Below are 18,628 nucleotides of genomic sequence, written 5' to 3'. Positions count from 1 at the left end.
TTCAGTTCTAAATAATAATTGATCAGACTGATTTCTGCGAAGCTGCTATGCTAATAGTAGGAGACATGAGTACAGTGGGATGGTAATAATTTCCTCTGGGTTTTTTTTTCCAGGGTGTACTTTCTAATGAAGTATTTACCGTATTGTCTAGTATTCCTGAGGCTGAAAAATTTGCTAAATTCTGGATCTGCAAAGCAAAGTTCTTGGCAAGTAAAGGCACGTTTGATGTCATCGGACTGTATGAAGAGGCCATTAGAAGTGGGGCAACAGTGAGTATCTGTCTTGGGTGGGTGATTTCTTGAAAATTCTCTCTCATGGGCTCTGTTGATTGCGATACAGCGGTTATGTAATGTAACTTGTAATTAATTCACTGCGTAAAGTTATATATGGAATGTGACGTACAGTATGCCCTTTTGAACATTGTAATTAAAATACTTATGCCAGAGAAAGTGGTATTGCCTGTAAACTAATAGAATCACATTTTTTGTCAAGTGAATGTATCTCATTTAACACTTGCTGTATAAATATGCACTTATGGAAAGTCATATCATAACAAGTTACAACATCAATACTCAATACTTATAAAGCCATACCTCACCATAAAGAATCTAGAAATATGCTAAACCCAACATATCAATATGCATAAATAAGTAATTCAGAGCCATTGCATGAAATTCCTTTTAATTCTAAAACCTAGTAAAACTATCTCTGTATAATTTTTAACAAAAAAAGCAAAGAGTTTTATAGCTCTTTTCACTTGCATGTTGCTTTTTGTCACCATGTATTCTACATACCATTTTGATTGTTCAGAATCAGAGTTGCACACGCACATCGTTTAAACAGTCAAGTAGTTCAACAGGGTTCTTTAAACAGAGCCTCTGCTCCCCTCGCATCCATTTCTCACTTCCCAGAACAAACTGATTATTTTCCTATTTACTCTGTAGTTTCAGATAACGTGCTTGTATTGCTATTTCCTGAGTTTTCCACTTTAGACGTGATTTGTGGACTTCCAAATATGCAGGATTAGTATTTAACCTCTTTCACACACACCTGCACAGACCCCTGACACTCTCGCGCCCCCTACGACGCTGGCGTATCTGTGTTGTCCTGGAGTCACAGGAATTCCGGTCACTATTGCATGCTCACGGTGTTATGAATGTGTAAGAAATGTGGGAGTATGTTGAGCCGTGTACTTTATACTATGATTACTTTGTCTTTCAAGCACAACTTTCTACTTTTCCTGAAATTAACTGTTTGGTTTTCTGAGTGTTTATTGTATAATTAATTCCAAAACTCTTCTCTAGTTGTCTAATTTCTTTACTCTCTCAGAACATCAGACATTGTATTTGTTTCTCTCCGAGGCCTTTCTTTCAGACTCTTGTGACCCGTCCAGCCCTGATGGGTCAGCTTTGCCCCAGTCCTCACTGGCTGTCATGGGGACACCTCTCCCCTTCACCCTCAGGTTGCCCTTCGGTCCTCCGCTCTCAGTTCCTAGAGGCCGTATCAGATTTACTTCCCACATGGTCTGCTTCGTCTCTCCCTCTTTCCCTCTCTCTCTGGTTGTTTGTTCTATTTTATTCTGTTCTCTATTGTCCATTAAAGGCTCTACTCAGATGCCGGTGAAACTGGGTTGTTGGCATATAAAAGCTTATTAAAAGATCTGGGCACCTGGGTGGGGCTTGACCACAGTCGATCTGGCTGGGTCAGTTGGTTGAAGACGCCCTCACTAGCAGTATTTTCGGTCCTTCCCCTTAGACAAGTCATGTTTTCTAGAGCAGACGCTTCCAGTTTCCTTCCTAGAGCCAGGAACAGGCCACCAGTGTTATGGGGGGAGGAGAGAGTGGGATTCTTGACCTTCAGCAGGAAACTTTCTTTAATCCCTTCTTTTCAGTAAGTGCCCCCACCTTTCATCATGCAGGATGCTCCCCAGAGACCTGGAGAAGGTACCCCGTGTTCTGTGGGGGGTGGGGCACAGACACCAGGCTGTATGGAGCTCAGGGTGCAGGGTGGACTGGGAGACCTGACTGCTCTCTGAACAGATGTTCAAGGCTCCTCCTGGTCCTGCCCACCATCCACCCCTGAGCCTTTCAGAGGCCCTGGGGTGGGATCAGGTTATTTCCTGGACATACTGCCAGCTCCGAAGTTGGCTCTTTCAAGTTGCCCCAGTTGGTTATCGCTTCCTTCAACATTCCAGCTTCCAAAATCTTGTTGCTGTTTCTTCTCTCCTAATTTTTGTACTTATTTCCTCCTTTTAATCCCTTTTTAAAAATCAGAGTTTCAAGAGGGATTAGAAACAAATCTTTTTCTAATCCATCATCTTTAACTAGAAGCTTGTAAAAACATAAAAGATACTTGATGAATATTTTAACTCAGGTTCTTTACAATATATTCTGTATAATTCTTTCCATTTCCTTGAGCTTCAAGCACTGTAGACTTTATAAAAATGTGTGGGTACCTTTGCTTTTATGCTGTTTATACCTATTACTTACGCGAGACAGAATTCGGTCAGAAGACCAGCCTCCTGGTGCAGCCTTCCTGTGAGAACAGCAGCTCACTTGTGATGTGCTGCCTTAGGGCGTGGCTTTCCTACCTCGGAAAAGGGAGGGTCTCTCAGCTAATTTTACAGAAAAGTTGTTTTTTAATAATGTTTTAAAGTTATATTCCCAAATAAAAGCGAAAGAATAAGAAGGCTGGGAGAAAATTGCCCAAAATGCTAACTAAAGCTTGTATTTGGGTGATGAGATTATGGGTGGTGTTTTTGAAGCTTGACCTATTGTTCATTTTTTTTGTTGTAATGAGGTATATGACTTTTATGATAAAAATCAAAATTAACTAAGACGATTCTTAAAATGTGTGCCACGTTTCCTGGACAGCTGTCTTCATCGCCTTGGGCCAGGATCTTTATATGGGAGCGCATCGTCAGTGGGGTCACATGAGTCAATAAGAAAATACATTTATTTTAGAGAAATGTCATTATAGACAACTTCCCATCAGTTCATCTTTCCATCAAAGTCGAACATTGCAGCATTTAACCAACATTTTATTTGCTCCTTTATTTTTCCCATGAAGCTATAAGTCTGGAACTTTTTAAATGTCATTTATATTTAGACAAGAGATTTTTAAAAAGCAAACATAAGGAAAAAGCAAACATTTTTATTACATAAGGAAGTTCATTTGATGTTATACAGAGTTTCTTAGGTTATTTTTTTCAGGAATGTTTTTAATACTGTTGATGTCTTTTCCTTCTTTCCAGCCAATCCAAGAGTTACGAGATGTTGTTCTTAATATTTTGCAAGACCCAAACAGAACCAGAGACGGTACTGCTATTTTGTATTTGAAGTCGTTCCCCTTAGTGATACAAGTAAAAGTCATCGAGGAGCACCTAGGAAAACCAAGGAAATCCTCCAAAATGCCTCTCCCCTCTTGGTTTCTGTGGCCTCGGCCTCTCAGCCTGTGTCGTCAGCTGACTGACTGTCCTCGTTACAGGCAGATACACTGCTCAGCACTGAGTGGCCTGGACAAGAATATCCTGCTTCCTGGGAGTCCGAGGTTGCAGAAGACAAGTGGCTCTTCTGAGGCAGAAGGGAGAAGTGCCCTGGCTTAAGTCATGTTTCATCATAACAAACCCGCCAACACTTTTACATCTAAATTCACACTATCTCTTCCAGAGTAGCCGTGGCAGGCCTCTGCCGTGAGCTCAGCATTCCTGTCATTGTCAGAACCTCTAGGGGGCTCTTCTGTGGGCAACACTGGGCAGAGGCAGTGAGTGGCACGTTGTAATGGCTTAATGTGTTTGTTTTGTGAGCAGAAAGAAAACAAGCCACCTTCAGTAGATAAAATGGGTTATTTTTATGCATTTAGAAGGTGACAAATCTTTTTTCTCTGAGTAGAGATTTACCTTTGGGGAAAAGTCATGTGAAATTACAGCTACTGACACATTTTGAGAGTAAGGTTACACGGTAGTTATGCTGAGCGGCACTCTTGCTAGGAATGATGCTAAAATTCAGATTTTGTTTATAATATATGGCGACATTCTTTAAGAGGATGAAAAGAGGAGACAGGAATCTATGTCTTACTGCTTGTTCACTACTTACTGACCTCTCGGGGTCTCGGCCTCAGTCACAGTATCTCCCTGGCTCAGTTTAATTTCCTTCCTTTTATTTTGGTTATTGTGGTCGGGCTGGCATGCAAATTGGGTTAACACAAGACTTTTTTTCACCCACTGTCCAATTCGATAGCGATATGGTCATCTTGGGTAAGGAGGGGATCGAGTCAAGTGAGTTAACCCTAGTAAGTCAGGGTATGGCGTAAAGGTGAGAGTCAGTGATCGGTCCCTAAGAGAGTTCTCTGGAGAGTGACTAAGAGACTGGGGCCATGTTCAAAGAGGCTGGTGGGGGTGGAGGGTCCTGGGCAAGAGGCAGCCTGACGCAGCTGCAGGGCTCAGCAACAAAACGGGTTGTGAGTCCCGCTTCAGATCGACTTATCTTCTTTACTATCTGGAGTCAATGAGGAAATCATCATATAGATTCAATCCATTGATTTTTGGTTCGGTACTAAACATTTAAATCTTGCTTTCCTTCTTGACCTTGCTGACAGGAATTACCTCTAACTCTGTGGTCGCTGAAACTCATATAATATCCACAGAAGAGCTGGCCAGGGACATGGAATCTGGAAGAAAGTCTTGTCTTTCTCCAAAACACAGGGAACAATTTCCGGCAACACCCCAAATAACGGAAACAGGAGAGGGTGATCACCCTGGTATCAAATTGCAGGTCGCTCCCATCCCCAGGTAAGCACACTCCACAGCTGGCTTCGTGCTCCGGGTGAGGGGAGGGTTGGTGTGGATAGAGATCTCTGCCCTTCCCCGGCACACTCACCACACCCTCCCACAGTCCGCAGGAGAACTGGCCCGCAGTGAGGGAGGTGCTGCTGGAGTCAGGAGGGTTTGGAGTGGGCTCCTCCGCACCCTCACTGGTCCTGCTGTCGCAGACCCCACCTTCCTTTCCCGACAGCCCAGCACAGATTGGGTGGGTGGGTGGGCGGAGCACAAACGCCAGTAAAGGCCACCTGTGTATCGGTGCGGAGGAGGGGCAGTGGGCAGTCCCATAAGAACCCAGAGGGCGGTTGTGTGTGTGTGTACTGGTTACAGACCGCTCAGAGTATCAGCTGGCTCTTTAACAAGTGTAAGTTTAAGGGCGACTCCAGAGTAATTTAAGGAACTGTGTCAGGTATCCATGTCATTTTCTAAACAGTAATGTAACATGAATCTCTGTTCCTGATCTTGAAAGGGGACTTCCAGGCAGGAGCACCCCGCCTCTTCCAGTTCTGACCTCCGCTCAGATGTGGCGGGTCCCCCCACAGTCCGCTCACGAGGGGGCAGGCTGGGCTGCCAGCTCTGCGTAGGCCGTGCGGGCAGTGGTCCGGCAGCGCGCAGAGCAGGGTCACTGCTGGGCCTGTCGCTACAGCCTCTCCTCAAGGCTGCTTTTCATGGGAACACTGCAACATTTACAGGGAAGGTGCCCAGTTTGCTTCAATTTGTGGTTTGAGTCATCATCTGAAAATATGTTTTTTTAATAATTTACTGTCAAAGCTAGAAAAAAATCTTAGTTTTCATTAGTTCAATCCCATTTGATGTTAGGCCCACTTTCCTCAAGAACCTGTCCGTTCTTTTGAAAGTTTATGGAATAAACAAACACCAAGTGCCAGTACTTCACCTCCAATATAAAACCACACTTTACGCTTCACTCGGTGACTCTGTCTCCTCACCGCATCTGAGAGCAGGTGGACACGCCCGGTTCGTTCCGATGGTCAGGGAAAGGCCAGCTTAGGATGAGAGCTGCTCTAGATGTACCTTCTATATTAACCTACATTTAAACATCCGTCGTGTTTTATTAATGGAATAAGAAAAATAAGGAATAAGTGCAGTTTCAAAAGCCGTGATAAAGTTTTCAGTGCCCCTCTTGTTGTCTCTCAGAATAAGCGGAATGCCAGAAGTGCAGGACGTGAAGCTGATCACCCCCGTGCGGCGGTCGGCGCGGATCGAGCGAGCCGTGTCCCGCTACCCGGAAATGCTGCAGGACCATGACCTGGTGGTGTCTTCCCTCAATGAGCTGTTGGAAGTGGAAGAAACAGAGTGTTTTGTATTCCGTAAAAATGAGGCTTTGCCTATAACGTTAGGGTTTCAGATCCTTGAATCATAATTTCTGGATGATTTTCACTAAAGAGGTATTTCAGATCTCTATGAGATAAGAAACGCCCCCGTCCAGCTGCCCGGGAGCAAACTGCCACGGACGTAGACTGGACTGGGACAGTAGCTCGCGGGGCTCTCTCTCCAATTGCGTCTCCCACAGAAAGGCCTTCGGCTTTTTTGTTTAAAGTTGTAGTTTGCCAGTTTAACTGCATGCAGAAATTTCATGCTGTGGGGTGCGAATTTACCCCACAAGATGGTAAGGATATTTATTGGGGGGGGGGCCACAATGTGACTGCTCTTCCTTCCTGCACCCAGCTGAGCAGAGAGAGAAGTCCTCCCAGCACGAACCCACGGACCCCATGATCCCATGAGATGGGACATGGTGGGCCACCTGGTCAAGTCCCCTCGTTTTACAGATGAGTGTATACTCGCTACCCCTTTGCTCAGAGATCACAAATGACTTACGTGTGACCTTCGCCTTCTGTCACCGTGTCTTTGTTGTGAGGGGTCATCCGCGTCCTTTCTGTCCTAGTCGTCCTAGTGAAGCAACCCTGCATGGGGGTGGTCACCTAGCTTCCTCTGTCCAAACCTAATGTTTGCATTTGTTACTCAGAAACGCTTTAAACGAAAACAAGGAGAGGGATGGGAGGGGCTGCCTGCTCCGCACTTCAGTTCTCTGCTCGGCCAGGGAGGCCACACACTCCGCAGGCTGCCTCTCCTCCTGGGCACCAGCTCTTGGGAAGGGAAACTCAAAATCACTGTGTAAATGTAATGTGTAGAAGAACCCTAGTCGACATTCTAAACGTAGCTTTCTTAATATTCAGTTATTAACCAAAAGAATATTAAAGTTCCTTTTTCTGCCTCTTCATTTACCTTATTACAAAAAAACAGCGATGATGCCTTGGCCCAGAGAATTAGGGGCCTGTCTGGGGAAGCAACAACAGGCCGCTCCAGAGGCCGCCCGGGACCCCGACTACGCTGCAGAGCTCACCTTGATCGGGGTCATTTATAGGAGGTTCACAGAAAGGAGCTGTAAGACCATAATGCGAACAGACTAAGTTTCAGTAAGAAGTAGATGGTTGCCGCAACCCAGACCCAGGAACGCACAGCCAGCCCTTCCCTCCCTTTTGCCTGTGACACCACTGAACGCCCACAGGGTTGCTCAGAGATCAGGGAATCTGGGAGTGGGCGTCAGAAACCAAACACTGATATTTAAGATGGGACAGGTGCCAATGCAGGCCTCTCCTGTCACAGTGTCCTCATCTCGGGGATCGGCACCCACTTCCTTCCACCGACTGGGTCCTTGGGATGGGCCATGGGCGTGCACCAGCATCGTCGCGCCTTTGCCCTTTCTGTGGCTTCCAGAACGCTCCACCCTTGCCACCCAGCACCCACCCCCGCACAGGCCTCTGGTGATTTTACGTTTTTTCTCAAAACCACTATAACTAATAGCTCAAAGTGACGGATTGGAGATTGTGAGCGCCTGATACAGAAGGGGGGGATGTATACAGTGCGGCCACTGCAGAAAACCACCCCCGGCCCGGAGCCTGGTAGAGTCTCATGACCACCGCCACATAAACAGCTGTTCCTAGAAATGGAGCGGGGCGGGGGGGGGGGGCAGGAAGAAGACAGGCTCTGGTCACAGAAGGAAGTTTGTGGGGTGGGAAGGGAGGTGGGGCCTTGGCAGAAATTAGTTCTAACGTTGTGTCGGGATGGCTTCTTAGCACACTGAGGGGCGGTTTTAAAGGAGCGTAAACCAGGGAGGGCTGTGTAGTGGCATCACTGTAGGGAACGACGGGGCACATTTGTCAGTGTCTACTGGCTGCTGTGAAGCAACTGTTCTTGCTTGCCCAGCACATGGTCCTAGTAAAACCACCCATTTCCTAGGGCCACCTCTCCCACTCCCAGTCCATTCTTTAATGGGCATGGGCTGCACCACAGGGGGAGCACGGGACCCAGGTCCGGCCGGCCAGAGCCCAGCATCTCCTGGCCAGTGGCCCTGGCAGGAGGATGGGGGCACGTTGGAACCAGTGAGATTCTTTCCCAGACTGTCGTTGGAAAGAGACTTGCTGATAGAGTTCTGAAAAGATGGAGATCGAGTTTGGGGTCAGCTGTCTTATAACCACGTAAGAAAAAACCCACCAGAGAATAATGCCAACAAAGAATGGACATGAGCTAGAGAGAACATGGTTACACCCAGTGACTTCATTCCATCCCCGAGCTACCCCCTGGACTTTCCAGTGATGTGAGGCAATGAATTCTCTTTTCCTATGTGGTTAAATTTAGGGTTCTGTTAGTTACCAGGGGAAGCCCCAGCCAGCACGCCCACGGTGGGACAGGAGACTCGGTCAGGGTGAGCTCTGGCCATGTCAGTGAAGGTCGTTTCACTACCTCCTCTCAGGAGCCTTATGACACAGATGTGGAAGTGGAGTAGTTGCCAAAGCAACAGGGCTGCCAGCCTCCAAATACGGAGTTTTGAGTTTCTGTTTCTAGTCAGAAATGAGGACTAGGGTCGTGATGAGGAAAGAGCCAACTGAGAAATTCTTAAACTGTTCCCAATTTACCAAACCGTCCTTTGTTGTACAGATGAGCACATGATCACCTGCGTACTATGAGATCACTACCCCAGGTACCCCTCTGTTCTCTTTTTCTGACTGCTCAGGACTGGGTTCACGGAGGTGCACCCCTCTGTCCACAGTCCGTGGGAGACAGCCAGAGCTCCTGGCGTCTGCCGTGGTTCTGCCCCGCTCACGGCCCAGCATGGCCGCCGGCCACCGTCACAGTGCAGCCGGGGGAGAGGGGAAAGGCACTGGAAGGCACGCCCTCTCCCCTCACTTCCACAAGCTGACCCGGGCTAATAAACCAGATGTCACAGTTCCCTCAGTAGAACACAGGACACTGTGGGTGCAGATGCCAGAGATGCAATGATGAGCCAATGACCTGACCGCGGGAGCCAAGAGTCTAGTGAGGATGCACGTTAAAGAATCACACATGTAAAGGCGTGATGATCCTGAGAAAGGTTCCTGCGACAGGAATCTTTCTTAGTCCCATCTCTTAGGGACTAAGAGAAGGAACTGGTGCCCTCGGGGAGGTGGGGAGACCCGAGGCAGAACAAGTTGAAGGGGAAGAGGCAGGGGAGCCTGGGAGATGGCCGCTGCCACCTCCCCCTTCCGCCCACCCGCCTCCTCTCCTGCTCGCCCGCGCTGCACCCACTTTTCCTCGGAGCCCCTCGGGTTCTTTTGCCAGGCTCTTCGTCCCCTCGCCCATTCTGCATTCTCTATCCCGAGAGGGAATTCTGAGAGCTGATGTTTGCAGATTCAGCTACTGAACGTATTACAGCACCTCTGCAGGAAATCGGGGCCCCTGGTCTTTCCTGGAAAAATGCTGCCCTGCACCAGTGAGAGGAGTCTAGTGTTTAAAGACACAGGCCAGGGACACCCGGTCCTCACCTGGGTAGGCCCAGAGAGCCCAGGATGAGGGAAAGGCCTCGGTGGCTCCAGACCCGAAATGCAGATGTCGAACATGACCGAGCGCTAGAGCGCCTGGCTGTGGCCCCTTTCCTATCTTCAGATATGCCAAATGTGTCCCTTGTTCATCCACCAAAATGCCACCAGTGAGCATGTCACAGACCTGTTCCTTCAAGAGTTTCGTCATTTCAAACGCAGATACACTCATTCTAAGCCTCCATGTATCCCAGATGACACCACTAACAAGTGACAGTGACATCAGAACAAGGGTAGGCCGGGGCTTAATACCACGCAGAGCAGCGCCTACCAAAGTAACGATGACGTTTTAAATCACGAGCATGACTTGTTTTAATGCCTCGAGTTCAGGACATCTGGGCTATCGCATTTACTGTCTTCCTAGTGACCTAGAATGAGGTCATCTACAGCCATTCAGATATTATTGTTATCACCAGTAACAGATTCAAGCAGGCACAGAAATGCTCTTTTTTAAAATAAATGTGCAAGGCGCCCCCTCTTGTACGCAGGGGAAACTACATGTACCGGCTGCTTCCTGTGTGGTCTCCGCCCCGCCACTATTGCTGCCACCACCCCTCCGTGCCCTGAATGGCACGCTCAGCCTGGAGTCTTGCCCATCCTCCAAACCATCCAAAGAAGAACTGGGACACACAAAGGCCGGGTCCCCCATGATGAGGCCCTGGCATGTGCCTTGCTAGGCCTCTTGCCAATGTGTGGAGATGCAAAGACCATGCAGACCTGGGACCCCCAAAAATGGCTTTTTGTGACATCCTGATAGACATGGGTGGTGAGTACGACTCTCAGAGACACGGATATTAGCATCACCAGAGGTTCGCAGAGACCATGAGCTTCCTGTCCTCTGAAAGCCATGATCGACCAGCCTGAGCAGCGCTGGACTCATCTACCTGCCCTGTGGGCACAAGCTGCTGGCCCGGTTGCTGGGCACTAGCAGAGAAGACAGCAGGGTGGGCGCCTCTAGGACAAGATGTACGAGACCTTCGTGAGGAAGCGGTTGCAGTGGGGAATGTGATCTCCCAGTGGGACAGCCTGGATAGAGCCGACCCCTGGGCCGAGAGAGGGGCTTGCCCAGGGGAACCCATCTGCAACCAGCCCGACCAACACACCGAGGAGGGGTCCAGAGGAATTTCCGTGGAGGCTAGACTTCTACCAACACAGCTGGCTGCCAGCACAGGCCTTGCTGGAAGAGGCCCTGGCCCAGCAATTCCAGGTGGACCCAAGGGGGAGATCGTGGAACTGGCAAAAGGTAGGTGCCCCTGGTAAGAGCACCTCTATCACCTGGAATCTGGGCTGTCACCCCCCAGGAACCAGGCCCTCGTTAGCTACACTAACCAGGCTGGTCAGTGGCCGGTGCGGTGTGTACCCAGTGCGGTGAGCTCTCCATGCACACCAGGGCAGGCTGCCCCTGCCGGCGCCATGGTGGGCCTTCAGGAAGAGGCCCAGGACCAGGTCCATGGCACGCCTGGCTGCACCTCTGTCTGTGCCAGGGTCTCCGCTGGTGGGTCCCCGCAGAGAGTGTCCCTCGAGCATGGCCTGGAGCTTGTGCCTCCCACAAATCCCCTCACCCTTTTCAAAAAAAAAGAAAGAGAAAAAAAGAAATGTGCATAAATAAAATTGCATGTGGAACATTATGCAATTCAGGAACTTGTTACATACATTTCTAGTGGCTCAAAGGCCAGGTGACACCTTCTAGGCTGAGCAGTACTTTTCCCCCTAAAAGAAGAGTTCTTGGCTCCAAATCTGTCATGTTTAGGAGATATCGACAAGGTGCTTTTTCTCTCTTCCATACTTTTCCTTTTATCCGAAAAATATCTCGAGTAGAGGACAAGCCGTGGTGCCAGCTCGGGTGTAGGACTCAGCCAGCCTCAGCGCAGCTCCCCTGGTCCTCGGTGCTCTCTGGGTCTCCTCAGGAACAAAGAAAACTGGTACGGACCCTCTCCTCCCCGAGCTCACACAGTGACTCCCAGCCAGGGGTAGAAAAGGTGCCAAATGCCCTCCTCTGGGCTGGGATGAAGATGAGGGGCAGAGAAGCCAAGCCATGCACCCCCAGAGAAGCCCCAGATACTGATGGGAGTGTGTGCAGTATTCTGCTGGTTGGGATGGGAAAGTAGCTCAGTAAACATCCGCTAAAGGGAACTTATCAGAGGGATACTCTAATCACAAACCCCAAGACTTCCAGGGTAGCCACAGGAGCCAGCCTGCCACTCGTGACAGCCAGAATCTCAGGCCGAAGGAGCTCAGGCAACACGTGGCAAAGGGTTGGAAAGCAGGGGTCCGGCTCTGGTACTTCCGCAACCTCTCCCACAGCGGGGATGGGCTGGTCGGACAGATCAGCCAAAAGTGGGTGGAAGGGGGCCAGGCACCAACACAGTCAGCTGGGCCCAGCTGAGCAGAACTGCGGCTCTGGCCCTGTTGGACCCAATGCCCCATTGAAAAGTATTTTTTAAGTGTAGTTTATTGATTATGCTATTACAGATTTCCCAATCTCCCCCTTTTATGCCCCCTCTGCCCTGTACCCCTCAACCCTCCCTCACTGCCCCCCCTTAGTTCATGTCTATGGGTTGTACATATAAGCTCTTTTGATTCTGTTTCCTATACAATTTTTGCCTCTTCCCGTCTGTTTTATGCCTACCAATCATGCTGCTTATTCCCTGTACCTCCCCCCCCCCCCATTCTTCCCCTCCCCCTCCCCACTGATAACCCTCCTGTGATCTCCATTTCTCTGATTCTGTTCCTGTTCTAGTTGTTTGCTTAGTTTTTGTTTTCTTTGGGTTTTGGTTTTTTTCTTTAGATTCAGTTGTTGATAGTTGTGAGTTTGTTGTCATTTTACTGTTCATAGTTTCTGATCTTCTATTTCTTAGATAAGTCCCTTTAACATTTCATATGATAAGGGCTTGATGATGATGAACTCCTTTGACTTGACCTTATCTGGGAAGCACTTTATCTGCCCTTCCGTTCTAAGTGATAACTCTGCTGGATAGAGTCATCTTGGTTGAAGGTCCTTGCCTTTCATGACTTCAAATACTTCTTTCTAGCTCTTTCTTGCCTGTAAGGTTTCTCTTGAGAAATCAGCTGATAGCCTTATGGGAACTCCTTTGTAGGTAATTGTGTTCTTTCCTCTTGTTCCTTTTACTATTTTCTCTTTGTCTTTAATCTTGGGTAACTTAATGATGAAGTTCCTTGGTGTGTTCCTCCTTGAGTCCAACTTCTTTAGGACTCTCTAAGCTTCCTGGACTTCCCGGAAGTCTATTTCCTTCACCAGATTGGGGAAGTTCTCCTTCATTATTTGTTCAAATAAGTTTTCAATTTCTTGCTGTTGTTCTTCTCCTTCTGGCACCCCTATGATTTGGATATTGGAACATTTCAGATTGTCCCAGAGGTTTGTAAAACTCTCTTCACTTTTTTGAATTTTTGTTTCTTCATTTTGTTCCAGTTCGATGTGTATTCTTTCCTTTTGTTCCAGATCATTGCTTTGAGTCCTGGTTTCCTTCCTGTCACTGTTGGTTCCCTAAGTATTTTGCTTTATTTAATTTTGGGAAAAGCCAGTTCCTTTAACTGTTTCACTTCGGCCCTCCACTTTTCCTTCACCACCCTCTGGTCTTTATTTTAACAGCAGCATCTGGCAGCACGGAGAACTCTCTCCACACCCTCGGCTTTGCCCTCAGGAATTCTCCAGTCCTACTCACCCAAAAGCCCAGAGACAGATGAGGCTGCACTGTGACAACTCAGTCCCCAGCATGTGGCAATGTGCTGTAGGTGACAGAGCGAATCCCTTGAGGTCAATAGCACTGGGTCCAAATCCTGGCTTTCGTCTGCCAGCAGCGTGACACCGCAGTACCTAGGTCCTCTGCACTTCCCTTTTGCCATTGGTGAAACCAGGATAAGGGAACCACTGTGCAGGGTTCTATGGAGCACTAAGCAGAAGAAAGCAGGGAGCCCAGTGCAGGAAACTTAAGAGACACTCAGGCACACCTTCCTCACCCGTGTGGGCAGCTGAGAGAAGCAAGGGAGCAGGCAGCAGTCCCGAAGATCGGCCTACATGTCCAGGTCCTTGACCTCACATCTTGTAAGATGAAAGTAATGCCACTGGTCTGGGAGAACTCCCTACCTGCTCAGCGCGGCTCTGTGCCAACCATGCCCCTGCTCCCTAGCGGTCTCCAGGGGAAGACTGGCTGCAGCGGTCACTGGCGCACCTGGTGCTTCGTGTGTCCCTCCGCCGCAGTCCCCGCATGTGGACTGTGGGGAGAGGGACCGACTGCAGCCTTCATCGTACAGCCGCCATCATCACGTCCACTACAGAATAACAAGATGATGTGGTCTCTGCTTAAAGCAGTGATGAGTCTGGAAGGAGGCAATTTTCCTCAGCAGAGGCTGGTGACCAGCAGGTCCTTCCGGGGTGGAATGTCAGGGTCGTGGGGAGGTTCCACAGGGACCCAGCAGCTCCAGGGCCTCCTAGTACAGCAAGATGAGCAGGTAGAGCAAGATGCGGAGGCAGATGCCCCTGTAGGGGTCTGCAGGGCAGGTGGGCTGTCTGGAGGAGAGCAGCAGGCGGAAACCGCCAGGAAAAGGCTGCCCATGGCGCAGTAGCACAGGTCCAGCCCTCGGGGGACTGTCTGGCAGAGAGTCCATCACACCTGGGCCTGGGTCACCGACGGGCAAGCCCATCTCCTGGCCAGGGCCTGTCACCGGAGACACTGAGGCTTCACCCACCACAGGGAAGGAGCTCTGTTCCCCAAGCCCAGCGGCCGTGGTGCCCTGGGAGGTGGGCGGCTCCGCACTTTGCCAAGGACCTCACTCCCCGTTTTCCTTGCTGTTACCTGCCTGGCCCCGGAGAATGACCACCCTGGACACACCCACAGAGGGCTTGCAGAAGCCCACACCCAGCTCACTGCTGCCCCCTACGGCCCCTCCTTGTCACTAGGCTCTGCTTTTAAATAACTGACTCCCAGAGTGACAGAAAGCATGTTGTTCTCCTCTCTGAGCCTCGGTTTCCTCCTCTGTGACAATTAAGGTGACAAGCCCTGTCTCACCCATACCCTGTGGCTGTGGTAAGATCACATGGCACACAGCACTTTATACTCATCACTGTTGGCCCCAGCTGTCCCTGGCTGCCAGGTGCCCTGAATCCCCTTGGGGGCTGGTCAGTACGCCACAGAGGATGTTTTCCTGGCTCCTTTTCCCAGGACCCATCGTCTCAGGCCCATTGCCTGCCCACTCCGGACACTGATCAGAGCTGCCCATTGCCCACGGAAGGACCCCACCCAGCAGGCAGGTGCTTCTCAAGGAGCAGTAATGGTGGCAGTCGGAGGAAGGGCCACGTTCCACAAATCACCCCACAGCAGAGCACATTGCTGTGATTGGGAACATGGGCCAGCAGAGGGCGCTGCCTGACAAGGTCAGAGGGAGGTGCATGGAGGCTGGGACAACCAGGTGACTGGGCTGGGGCACCTGGGGACAGAAAGCTGGGAGGCCCATACCCATCCCACCCCCCTCTCCCATTTCCCCAACCCCACCCCCTACCCCACACTGGGGCCCGTTTCCCTCCTCACTGGTCACCTGCTCTTACCCAAATATCCCTCTAGGTGGAGCTGATGATGTGCAGCCGGTGATGGCTCCCGTGTGTGACTGGACCTCCCAGCTGCAGACACAGCCGCCCTGACCCGTGGGGGTCGGCACACACAGTGAGGGCGCTGGGCTGGTGGGTATGTGCATACGTGTGACAGGTAGGTGACCTGAGCCCGTGCTGGGCGGCTGAGGAAGAAGGACTTAGAGGTCACAGCGTGGGTGGTCCCAAGGCGATGGAAGCAGTTCCAAGGTCCGGTTCACTAGGAGGGCACGTCAGGAAACAGGTCTTGACTCGAGACAACCCAACTGCGGCAGGACCCGGCTGCCAGGCCTGCACGTGGGCCAGCACCCTCCCCCTCTCTGCTCCCCCAGGGGCCTCAGGCCTCTCACCAGTACGGCTCTGCCAGGTGCAAGTCCAGCCTCTTCTGCTCCTCCATCTGCTCTGAACATGGACGGGGGACCGTAGGGTCAGTGACAGCCCTGCACCCTTCTTCTGCCCCAGGCCCTGCTGGACTATGTGGTGAGGGTGGCGAGGGTTCACTGGGGGCCTAGGCACCTCATATCGGTGACACTCTGCCCAGAGCAGCAGGGACAGCATAAGCCCCGTGGACAGGTATAGAGCCAGTCGGGGGGCAGCTCACACACAGTGACACAACCCGAACTGTTCGGGCTCGCAGCAACTCCTGACCGCAAGGACACTTCAGGTCATTCTGCGGGGAGAGCACCTTCCACTCACTCCACATCCTCAGAGCAGGTGGGGAGGTGGGGGTCGGGTGAGGGAGCAAGCCCGGGTCACAGAAACTTGTCCCTGCTCTGGAGTCAGGAGACAGAAGTTGAGTCTCAGCTCCGCCCTTGCTAACTGTGTGACTTTGGGTGGGATCTTAACTTCTCTGGGTCCCTGTTTCCTGGCATATAAAAGTAGATCTGCTGATAAACCAGAGGTGACAGTGGGCACTGCTAACCCCCCACAGGAGAGGGGACAGTGACAATGGGACAGCCTCTGTGCTGGAGGCAAAGTCCTCACCTGTTCCCAATCCTGGGGCTCACCCTTCTCTCAGGCCCAGATGCCCAGTTCCTGGGGATGTCCCCAAAGATGGTGCCCAATGTACAGGATGCCCTTCCCTCACACTCTGAGAAACTCACACACCACGTCCAAAGATCTTGCCCACAGTGGAGGACAGACTCACTCACAACCCTTCCCTGTCCCGGTGGTAGGCTGGACACATGGGCTGCAAGTCGAGGGATGGGGTGGGTGGGATCCGGCACCTCCAGAGTAGGCAGCACAGTGCTGATGGGGCCTCATGTAGGTGCCCACACAGAGCTCACCTGAGTCCTAGCAGGGGTGGGGCTGGGGCAGCAGGGTGACAGTAGGCCAGGAAGGAAGGCAGGGGAGGAAGAGGGAGGAAGGGGAGGCAGAGGGTCCTGATGGAGTCCCCTGTTTCCTGCCTTAGAGATGAAGCACAGTCATGCCCGACGGTGGGCTGCCGCCCCCAGCCTGGTCTCAAGGTCACAGGGGCGATGGCTTCTGCAATTACTATGTTGACCTGTCTCAGCCCCATTCCCTACAATCAGGTCTAAGTAGGACTTCCAGGGCCTGGCTGAGGCCTCAGCCTGCGGAGTGGGTGGAGGGGTGCATACAGACATGCACCCGCTCAGGAAAACCTGATCCTGCCACGGCTCACACGTCCTCGTCCAGTGGGGTGCTCCTGCCCACCCGGCCTGGCCTGCACCCACCCAACCTCAGCCAAGCCCTGGGCTGGCAAAGCGTCCAGCCTGGAGTCACAAGCCTGTTCCCATGCTCTCCTGCCTCCCAGCAGGACGAGGACCAGGGCACTTGGCCCCTGACACACCAGCCCCACTGGCACAGGGAAAGGCCCCTTCGAGGCTGGTGTCAGATACTGAGTGGGCTCCGCAGTAGCTTCCAGAGCTCCTCACAGCAAAGTCCGTTCCCAGGGACACCCGACAGCCATGGAGTTAGAGCCCGTGACACCAGCTCGCACACTCCCTGCCCTGGGCCCACCGCAAACTGTCTCACCCTCTCTTCCCCATCGAGCCCTTCCCAAACATCTGATTTCCACCGCCCCCCTTCTCCTCCCCCCATGGCCTGGGAGGAGGGTTTCAGGGAGGCCCACCCATGTGACACAACCCCTCCCACACTCTTGGTTCTTCTGAGGGGAGAGCTGGGCACGAGAGGCCCTGAGCACCCCAGCCCTCCCAGGCCGGGGCACACCCACCCCAGCCAGGCACGAGGCACTCACCTCACCAGCGCCAAACAGGTAAGTCAGAGTGGCCTGAGAGGGGCAGGGCGAAGGCCAGGGCACCCAGCTTGGCCGGGCGAGGGGCCACCGCCCGCCTCTGCCCTCACCCCACTGGAGACCACAGGAGCACAGTGATGAGGAAATCGCTCGTTCCACTCAGACCTTAAAAGGCCCAGAATTGTCTGGCCGGTGGCTCGGTTGTTTGGAGCACTGCCCTGTACACAGGGGCGTACACAGGTTGTGGGTTTGATCCCAGTCAGGGCACGGGCCTGGGCTTCTGGTTCAACCCTCCATCAGGGTGTGTATGCGAGGCAATTGATCAATGTCTCTCTCTCATATTGATGCCTCTGTCTTCACCCCCACCCTTCCTTCCTCTCTCTCTCTAAAATCAATAAACATATCCTTGGGTTATGATATTTATTTATTTATTTATAGAGCGAGGAGAAGGGAAGGAGAAAGAGGGGGAGAGAAACATCAATGTGTGGTTGCCTCTCACGCATACCCCCAAGTGCGCGTCTCACCGCTGGTGCCAGTCCCCCTCCAGGCCTTGGGAGACCAGGCCCCTCGGCTTCCCTCTGGGGTCCCTTGGCTCTTCCCCAACCACACTGGCCGTCGCCACCAGGAGTCCCCTCCCCAGCCGCTGCATGGGACCCCTACCCGTGGGACCCATCAGCTCCCCTCTCCCTCAAACCCTTGGAACACCACAGGCCCAGCCAGTTCCACCCTGGGCCCCCTCCCGCTCCCCTGTGGGGGAGGAGTCAGCCAGGCCCACCTCTGAAAGGAACTATGATTAAAGAACAATTCGTCTGTAGTACGCCACCTCCATTCTAGGGCTTACGCACCCAAGGACCTTAGCCACCTAGAACGCAGCCAAGAACCCAGAATGGAGCGAACATGGGGGTTATAGAAGCAGAAGACTCAGGTACTTAAAAAATAAGGGTCATAAATAAATAAATAAATAAATAAATAAATCAGGGCACTTACTTTATACACAATTTTGGCATAGTTGTTATCAGCCCAAGGCCATTTAAAAAATTATTCAGAAACATACCAGAGTTATAAGAAGTGGCTGATAACTAGAATCTCAGAATCAGGAAAAAAGTACAGACGTAAGC

General features: G+C 51.4%; 1 protein-coding gene and 1 pseudogene across 2 annotated transcripts in view; both read left to right on the top strand.

The window, feature by feature from the left end:
* CKAP2L (cytoskeleton associated protein 2 like) overlaps positions 1-7,053 on the top strand; it is a 30,599-nt gene extending 23,546 nt beyond the window's left edge. For both annotated transcript variants that reach the window (XM_037168002.2, XM_053664512.1), the window contains exons 6-9: positions 114-269; positions 3,254-3,317; positions 4,597-4,789; positions 5,975-7,053. In XM_037168002.2, coding sequence (XP_037023897.2) covers positions 114-269; positions 3,254-3,317; positions 4,597-4,789; positions 5,975-6,200 — 639 coding nt within the window. In that variant the 3' untranslated portion in view covers positions 6,201-7,053. The remainder of the gene's footprint in view (positions 1-113; positions 270-3,253; positions 3,318-4,596; positions 4,790-5,974) is intronic.
* Positions 7,054-10,133: 3,080 nt separating this feature from the next.
* On the top strand, positions 10,134-15,349 carry LOC119046679 (MYG1 exonuclease-like; annotated as a pseudogene).
* The last annotated feature ends 3,279 nt before the right edge of the window (positions 15,350-18,628 follow it).

The sequence above is a fragment of the Artibeus jamaicensis genome, unplaced genomic scaffold, assembly GCF_021234435.1.
Source record: "Artibeus jamaicensis isolate MK-2021 breed Jamaican fruit bat unplaced genomic scaffold, CSHL_Jam_final contig_384, whole genome shotgun sequence".
NCBI lineage: Eukaryota > Metazoa > Chordata > Mammalia > Chiroptera > Phyllostomidae > Artibeus > Artibeus jamaicensis.
Note: the sequence above shows the minus strand (reverse complement) of the source record. Positions and strands in the feature narration are given on the sequence as shown.